Here is a 9,675-nt window from a genome sequence, read left to right on the forward strand (position 1 = left end):
TGAAGACAATTCAGTAATTATTAGATTTTTGGATGCACAGTCTGCTTCAGAGCACAATGCAAACATCTTGTTTGAGGACAAATAAGCTGTTATCTTATATTATATAATATCTTATCTGGTTTCTTTGATTATTACAATACATGGTACATAGCACATTGCTCTGCTGTTAGGAGTCCTTGCTGAATGTGTTAAGGCATTCGATTGGTCATTGTTAGGGGTGGGTCATATGGATCAAATCCTTGTAATATAATACAATTTCTGGAAAACGAATTGAGAAATTGTCAGCTGGTAAAATAAACAAAGATTGTAATCATACAGTAAAAATCCACTATTACAAGAAACAGTTCTGCTCATTGATTTGCAACTTTGCCTACAATTATTGTCCAGTACATCTATGAATGTTAAAGGGGTAGCTGCCACACTATCAACATAATGGTAAAATCCCTGATGGTTGACAAATGTATATTCTCTTACAGTATAAATTGTTGTATTGCCCATAATTATACTCATTATTGTATCAAGTTTGGTTTTACAATTTTACTGCATCGTCACTTCATGTTGCCCTGAGGAAGACAGAGGACAGTTCAGTGTCGATCAGTTGATCCAGTGTCTGACCTGTAAGTAAATTCTTCTGCCCCTCTGAAACTGACACTCATCAGAGAGGATGATGTAAGTGCCTGTTCAGGACGGGGAAGATAACATGACAAACATCTATTGATCACTGTAAAGCAGGGAACAGCAACCTCATCTTGTAGGTTACCAGACACCCCACAACACAACAGCCAGGGAGGGACACATTAAATATTTATATTTGATGACCAACAGAAAAAAAAAGGGCCTCCAGTTTGAGCCAGGCACATGTTTGCAAGTTATCTCTTTGGGACATGAGGTAACACATTTTTCTGTGATCTATGAAAAGCTTTAAAGTACCATTAAAGAAGAATGTTACTTTAATCTGGCTGCTTACCGCTTAAATCCCAGTGTAAACCCAGAGAGAGGCTTGAGGAAGAAGGCAGCAGAACATAATCCGTGCACCAACTGGCTGTTGATTTGGAGAAAGAAGTCCAGTCTGGTGGCTCTCATCTGGACCCCATCAGATTGCATGTCCCCAGGCAGTCAGACTGGCATCCCTGTACCAGGCCTGTTCCTTTATTAAAGCCTCGGCCTCCTCTGACCCGGCACACACAAAGTGGGCCCTGGGGAATACAGACGGAGTCACACACATGGTTCCCATAGGTGAGTTTGGTTGTTTGCGAGTTGTGCGTTTGATTCCCTCATAGACCACATATGGATTTGAGTTTAAGCAACTCGGAGTGAGGTGCCTTTCTTTGTAAAACATCTGCTTAATGATAGTGTACCAAAGGGAGGGGCTAATATACTCACAATGAGGCCAAGCAAAATCAGAGACACATGACATGAATAAGGTGAATTTCCACAGTTGAAATTGATAATGTGATACTGTATGTTCAGCAGACAGAAAAACAGATTGCATTGTACTCAGTGGTGGATCCACCTGCTGCCACAAGGGCCAGGATTAAGTAAAGTCAGGACCACAGGCCAGAATTTAAATTCAGAAACAGATCAAAAGTAAGTATGATGTGGATTTACTCAGTATGTTACACTTAAACGAGCGCTTCAGATATGTGATCCTGCTTGCTACAGTAAATGCCCTCAATGTTGGAGTAAATGTTACGGTAACAGTCTGATTCCCAGTCCATGAGAGCTTTAATTGTTTGGGGTCAAGCAGGTCTAATGACACACAGGAAGTGATTCATTTTATGCTGGCGGACAGCAATTAAAATTTAAACAATAACAGTGTAGCTTTCATGAGCAACAATGCCATCATGGCTTTACAGGAATAGACAGTAATCCTATCTACAGAATCTCAGACAATGTATGCTCTCAAAAGAAAAACAGAAAATTATCCTTTGAAATATGACTTGACATGGGTATTTCGTTTCTGTATCGTTCAACAAGCTTGACAACAAGTAAGTACATGAGTACAGTAAGTAAACTTTATTTCTATAGCACCTTTCAAAACTTACAAGTTACAAGGTGCGTCACAAGTGCACATAAAATACAATAACATATAATACAACAAGAATTTCAGGGTGTGGTCAAACATAAAGAAATAAAACAAAATATAAAAGGAACAATATAAAACCATTGAAGTAATAAGTAATAAAAATGCTAAGCCGTACAGGTTTAGTAAGTTACCTCCATAGTGCTTCATCCGGACCTTCACATCAACCAAATCCTTTAATTTTCTGGATGTCCATCTTGGCTCCATATGATGTCTCTGCTACCAATTGATTCCTCTTTCTTCTTTGCCTGTTTATGTCTCCAACTAACTTATGTATTTGAATGTGATATAAATAAAATTGCAAATGTGATCACGTAAATGTTCATTTCAGCACTGTTATAGCATTCAAACCTGAACATACACAAAAACCAACACCTGATGGAAAATAAGTGTTTGCGTTTGTGAAACTCACTTACATTACACTCTAAAAAGGAATAAAAGGAATATTTCTATGTTTCATCTTTATTCGTTTTTCTTTTTTGGCAATTCTAACTGTGTGAAATCAAATCTCCGCTGACGCATATAAATTTCCGGTATTTGAGTTTTCATTGCCTTTATTGTAATTATGTTTTTGTTTTTGAGAATAGCATAAGAACGCAGCTAGAGCCACAGCCTGTAGGGAGGGATCAGAAGAACATTTGTCTGTTCTATTGCCTATTGTTTTGAACTTTGAAATGCAATTCAGAGAGATAGATCTATAAAGATACACTAAATGCTAAAGCTGTAGAGCAGGGAGGGAGATGAGACCATCTCCAGACCCTGCAAATCTCACTTATATTGCGTTTAGGAGAAAAACACAGGCATGGTTATGTTCACAAAGAATTTTCTTCTTGGCCTTTAAAGAAATCCTGCAAATCTTGTGAGTCTGTCAGCATCATTGCAGGCCTACAGCCCTCTGAGGCACCTACAGAGGACATTACTGTCTTAGTGGAAAGAACGCTAAGAGCTGAGGGTACATCTGTTCAGTTTTAGACTCTTCAGTCTGCTCTGAACCATGATCTGAGAATTTGACACATGCCTTCGATGTGAAATAATTTCAAATGCAATCAAGATATATAAACTGAGTGGAGCACACTGGTTTGAGCTGTCAGTGGAGGAATGTTAAAACATTTTAGCTCTCATATTGCTTGTGGAAAGCATTTAGCATAATTTTTCAGTGAACAAAGAATACACTGAAAATATGACTATGATATGACTTTTTGTGAATTGTCTCTACTCAGGGGATATTTTCTTGATCTAGTTTATGTCAAGATGTTGTCACTTAAATTACTCAAAAAGTCAAAGTGCACTTGAAATCGTCAAAGTATTTTAAGTCTTTTTTTTCAAAGATAAAGAAAATATTATGACTCCACAGGATTAAATGACTTAAAATTGACATTTACGCAGTTTGGTACTATTGTGTTCAGTATTTATTTTTAGAGTTTTTAGAGTCTTACTTAGTTAACCACAACAGTTAAAGAAGAATAAATACACTGAGAATACAGTTAAAGAAATGTAATTTATGGGTGCACAAGTCCAATGGCATTTAGTTTAGGTGGAGGTCATTTTGAGTGATGCAGCTAAATCTATAAAAACTGTTATTTCACTATTATTCTGCAACAATAATCAACAATAATCAATAAGATGCCTGCTCCTCCCAGCTCTGTTTCCTCAGCAGTGATTCAGGTTATCACAGTGGAAAGGAAGCGCTGATAAGATTGCTTTGTTTGTATCCCCAGATAAAGCCATGCCGAGCGCAGAAAAGACCAGACCGCTGCTCTGGTCGTAGATCGTTGACAGACATTAAAGCAGGCACTAAAAACTAGGATTTAAGGGAAGGAGAGCGGGCAACAGGACAGACCCCAACATTAAAGACATGAGGATCAGGGAACTTAGATAAGACTGCCAGCACAAGTTTTGTTTATCACACTGGATTGTTAAAAATGTCACTGTATGGCCCCTGATCATTGTTACCATCTTAATAAGCCTCCAAGTCTTAAAACCTACACTGGGCATAGAAATTACAGGGATTTTTTTTACAGCCCTTTTGCACATTTCATGTCTAAATTGTCTCAAAACCGAGAGATTTACACCTCCTCATGCATGTTTTGTGTTAATTTAATGAGGAAAATCAGCCAAAACAATAAATGGGAATGTTTTCATCTGCTTTTACCTCATCAACGTACTTCGTGAGAACAGTGACCATCCCTAATATTTTGCACATTCACTGCACATATTGTACATTGTTGTCTAGTCCGCTATGACATTGTCCATCCTGTGCCTGCCTTGCCTTGAGGAGCAAATGATGCATGGTTCGTAAAAGAGAGTCTCATTGGCTGACGGCCACTCAGACACCTGAGTCACAGATGAAGGCAGGGGTCTGGTGAGTGAAATTGGAGAGCTTCATTGCATTACAGCGCAGCAGGAGAGATAACGCACTACGATAAAGGGCCTTGAGGGAAAGAGAGAGGCCTTAGCAAGATGGCTTTGATAAGCCAGACTGGAACCGGCAATAGTAACTTAATATGATTTTTATCTGAAGAGATAGAGGAAGATAGCCACTTGTCAGGATTATTACATCCTAATGAGTAACAAGTGGGTCCATTTTAATTTGTGATGCATATCCCCTTTGCACTCAAGCATACGCTCACATACATGTGCTGGATAACAAAAATACACAACATATTAAGTCATGTACTAACCGCACACACTAAAAACACTATAAACTTTTTGATTAGCAGGGTTAGGGATTACCAGTGCAATCTGTAACCATGAGGTCTGATCCAGTACTAGTTTCTTCCTGCCCTGCAGCATCTACACAGATAAACCCTGCTATCACCTCTCACCCACTCTAAGTTAGATTTGCTTGCATGTAGGCATGCACACAGTTACTCACACACACATGCAGAGCAGTACTTGCTCCCATATGTGAGAGGGGAAGTTGAGTAAAGGAGGGAGGGATCAAATAACTAAGAGTCACACAGCCACACACAACACAACACACACAGTCATTTTCTGTGATCAGCCTTCAGGTGAGGAGATCATACCAAGGAGTTCTTATATCAAGGACCTAACGGAGAGGAGGTGGACAACTCTGACTGAGAGAACGACTCCACTCTGCCGCCCCACCACCACCCCCACCACCCCCACCCCCAGACTTGTTACCTCAATGCTGATGAAGGTGGAGTCATTTGGGGGTAGAGAAAGAGAGGCAGAGAGATGAGGAGAGAGCGAGAGGAGCAGGGCAACAGAAGTAGACAAATGGATTATCTGACATACGTGTGGATTGACCAACGTTCCTCTTTTAGTCACGAATCCTGTTTTTCCTTCTCAGAGTGAAATCTTACAATGCTTGACTGCACGTGTGGAGAGTAGTGGCTATTTAACAGGTAGTAGCTAAATTGTGTGTAATGCTCCCTGTTTGATTTCACTGGATCTAAGGAATTCTACACATGGCAAACTTTCAACCTGGATATTTGTGAACTTTATATTTTTGGATTTTTTTTTTCTTAGTTTGAGCAGCTGCCTGGAAATAAAAGAGTCACACTGGAGCAGCCAAGAGTGAAGATTAAAATTTCACAAACAATTTAGAAAGTATTAGAAAACTAAATGAAAGTAGAAAAACAGGTTTGTTACTGGAATACATTCACATAGTAATTGGTGTATTTTTTTTTCACTTAATCTGTCTTCATTCGGACTGATTTATTTTCCAAGAGACACTCGGACTGCAAACTCTCTGGTAATCAGCCTAAAACCTCTCAACAGAGGAGAAGAGAAGTCAAAGGAATATCAGCTTGAAATACAGCGACTTGTTGAACATTAATTGCACTCAAACATAAGGAAGAAATCTGAGGATTTCACACAGGTGCTGCATTATTCGGACTCTGCAGGGAGAACATCTCACCCAGCCTGGACTGTGGAGGGCTCCCCTCCCTGCCCTCCCAGCCTATCCTCGCCCCCAGCAGCATGTCCCAGGCTCTGAGGCTGCCTCTAGTCCTCCACACAGCACACTACCATGATCAGATGGGCTGCTGGAGGGAGTAAGGCTGCCTCTGCCTCGTCCTGCTCCAGGGCTGGGTTAGGGGCTCGTTCTGGCTCTGGGATCAGCTCCAGGTTAAGGTCCTCAACACTGTTTTCCTCTCTGTCTTTGCCTCTCCTGCTAGCCCTGGTGGTTTTCTCCTTCTCCCTACCCGGGGCAGCCTGCCATCAGCTCCGCAGAGACAGACTGAGGCTCGCCAACCCACGAACTCTCAGGGTTCCACTGAACATTTCTGAGACTGAGGTTGTCTCTAAACCCAGGGCCACCGGGGGCCCCCTGGGTCGGACTGGGGGACCACAGGGTAGGCATGTACGCAGCTACAATCATCTCCAAGGGGACATACGGAAGAGGAAGCTGTTCTCTTTCCAGAAGTTTTTCCTGAGGATCGATAAGAATGGAAAGGTCAATGGAACCAAGAGCAAGGATGACCCCCTCAGTAAGTAACTCAGTGATTAGCTTAATATAACAGAAAAAAAATAGACAAAAACAGGAACCTCAAAATGAAAATCAGAACCCAAAGAGAATATGATGCTTTTCTGTGGCAACAAAAGTTAAAAGTGACACTATCAAGGCTTTTTTAAGCTAAAACATTTCAGTTTTAAATTTTACTTCAAACACTTTTAACTTCAAACAGACAGTGTAAAATAAAAGCTTGTAACCTTTACAATCAAAACTTCTAATCTTTCTTCTGACCTTTTTGGATTTTGAGGCATTCATATATTGCGCATGACAAAAAGCACCTGTTGATTGTTTTAAGTCAGGGACTTTTCTGGCGCCAAGCAACCACCATAAATGTTTCTAATTTGAGAACTCAGGTGTTCATTCTTTGAGAAAAAAAATCCTCTCACCAGAAAACATTTCATTACACCAACACAAATGCATAAATTGTATATATTGTACATTGGCTCAGACATTGAATTTAAACAAAAAACATGATTCTTCAATTATGTCCAGAGACCGCAAGTCTGCTCATGGGTTGGTAGTTTAGATGAAGCATTCCCGATCTTTCTGTTTTAAACCAGACATCCCACTGATATCTCTCCTGTCCAAACACTCAGCACAATGATGGTAGCTCTGAGATGGCTTAAAAAGGAGCAGGGGCAGATAACTCAAGTCATTATCAGGCAGTCTTCACAACCCAGGGTAAACAGCACTGATAACAACCACAGAAGAACAGGGCTGGGAGAGGAGGGGGGTTGTGGATGTCAGTCTCATTGATGCTTTTAGACTCTTTCTACCTCTCTGTGTCTGTATCTCTCTCAGTCTCCCACTCAGATTGCCCGCCTGCCAGCCAGCGTCAAGCAAATTACATACCCTCAGTCACAGATCAGACATTTGTTTAAAGCAGTTTGACGTGCTCACTTGGAGAAACACGTCTTTAAACTGATTACATGTTGTATGTTTCGGCATATCAGTCAGTAAAATAGCATTCTCATTAGTTTCCCAGCATTCCCACCGAGCTACGTGTGTGTGCCTATCAGCCAGCGGGCGCTCACATGCTCCAGTGGGTGTGTGATCATATAGCAGCCAACGATGACACATGTGCTCACTTATTACTGACACACGCACACATATACAGACGGGTGACAAATTAAAGGAAAAACCTGAATAAATGAGTGGAGAAACATAACAAATGCAGATGCTTCCACACAGGTGCACTGCATGGTACAATTAAGCAATTAACATCCAATCATGCTTTGTGGCATGTATAAAAATGCTGAGCAGGCCCCGTTGATTCTGATTTTGTATCAAGATGGTAAGAGGAAAAGGGTTCATTGTTGGGGCACGGATGGCAGGAGTTTCGGTCACAAAGACTGCTCAACTGGCTGGTGTTTCAATAGGAACGGTGACTAAAGTGACATCTGCATTTAGATCTATAGGAAAGAGGTAAATAGGGTCGGAAATTGTGGTCGGCAGCGCACATTTGAAGACTGTAATGCTTGTGCATTAGTGTGATATGCAGGGAAAAACAGAAGTGCAACTCTTCCTCAGGTGACTAAGAATGTCAATGCAGGACGTGATCAGACTGTGTCAGCAAGAACAGTCCATCGACAATTACATAGAGAAGGATATTATAGCAGGGTTGCAGTACATAAACCCCTCATTACAAAGATGAATGCACATTTGAGAATTCAGTGGTGCAAAAAGCACTGGTCTACAGAGATGTGGAGAAAAGTGATATGGTCAGATGAGTCATCCTTCACCATATTCTCGACAAGTGGGCGAGTGCATGTGTGGCGTACACCAAAAGAGCGGTACAGGCCTGAATGCTTGACCCCTACAGTGAGGGGATCCGGTGGCTCTGTTATGTTATTGGGGGCATTTTGCTGGCATGATTTGGGTCCACTTGTCCCCTTAGAGGGAAGGGTCACTGCAAATCAATAGAAAATTGTTCTGAGTGATCACCTTTATCCTATGATGAAACATTTCTATCCTGATGGGAGTGATCTCTTGCAGGATGACAATACCCCCGTCCATAGGACACGAGGGTTCACTGAATGGTTTAATGAGTATGAAAATGATGTGAATCATATGCTATGGCCTTTGCAATCACCAGATCTCAACCCAATTGAACACCTATGGGAGATTTTGGACTGACGTGTTAGACAGTGCTCTCCACCACCATCATCAAAACACCAAATGAGGGAATATCTTTTGGAAGAATGGTGTTCATCCCTCCAGAAGAGTTCAGAGACTTGTAGAATCAATGCCAAGGCTCATTAAAGCTGTTCTGGCGACTGTTCTGTTGGTGGCCCAACACCTTACTAAACACTTCATATTAGTTTTTCCTTTAATTTGTGACCCATCTGTACATCTCTGTCCTCCTCACATGCTCTTTTTCTCCCTCTTTCCCTCTGTACCCCAACACCATAGCGAGTGTATATGGAACCTTTTAATGTTCCTCTTGGGAGAGGTAAACCACACATTCAATCAAAGTGACTTCGGGGAAACGGCATGGGGAGGCAGAATGTCAGGGAAGATATTTGTTTTGACAGGGTCATGACAGAAGCATCTTTATTTACTGGCCGTATTACATCGGGATGCCTTTACTGCTGCCTTTGTTAGTAGTTTCTTTCAAGTTGTAAAACCGAAGAGGCATGTCTGACTCTGTTTATCATAATAATGGTGTGTGAATTCACCCGAAATTTTATGCATGTTTGGAGGGTGATTTAGCCCTCTGTCTTCTTCTTTAATGACACACAACTTCTCATCTTTAAGAGTGTGCGTTCCTTTTTTTTTTTTTTTCAAAAGTCAGTTTCAGTTCAGAGTGGATTGAGCATCAGGGAGGGAGGTGAAAGGGAGCAGAGGGGACTCTCTAGAGGTACAAGTTCATGAATGACATGGCTGAATATCATTGTGGCCACATCAAAGCTGTGCGTCTTCAGTATCAATGGTGGTGCCATCAAAAAGCTGTGTCCTGAGGGGGTCTGGGGACACTGTGTGTGCCCTCGTATCAGGTTCACACGGTAAAGGATACTACACAACAGCAGCTTCAGTCTTTGCTCTGGCCCCTGGGGCTAGACATGATCCCAGGGCTGACGTCTTTTGTAGACCCTTGATAGTCCCTTGAAGT

General features: G+C 41.4%; 1 protein-coding gene across 1 annotated transcript in view; it reads left to right on the plus strand.

Moving 5' to 3' along the window:
- The first annotated feature begins 5,264 nt into the window (after nucleotides 1–5,264).
- fgf10b (fibroblast growth factor 10b) overlaps nucleotides 5,265–9,675 on the plus strand; it is an 8,835-nt gene continuing 4,424 nt past the window's right edge. The window contains exon 1 of the mRNA XM_067576865.1: nucleotides 5,265–6,537. Within this exon, the coding sequence (XP_067432966.1) occupies nucleotides 6,078–6,537 (460 nt within the window). The 5' untranslated portion in view covers nucleotides 5,265–6,077. The remainder of the gene's footprint in view (nucleotides 6,538–9,675) is intronic.

The sequence above is a fragment of the Thunnus thynnus genome, chromosome 2 (genome assembly GCF_963924715.1).
Source record: "Thunnus thynnus chromosome 2, fThuThy2.1, whole genome shotgun sequence".
In the NCBI taxonomy this organism is placed as follows: Eukaryota; Metazoa; Chordata; class Actinopteri; order Scombriformes; family Scombridae; genus Thunnus; species Thunnus thynnus.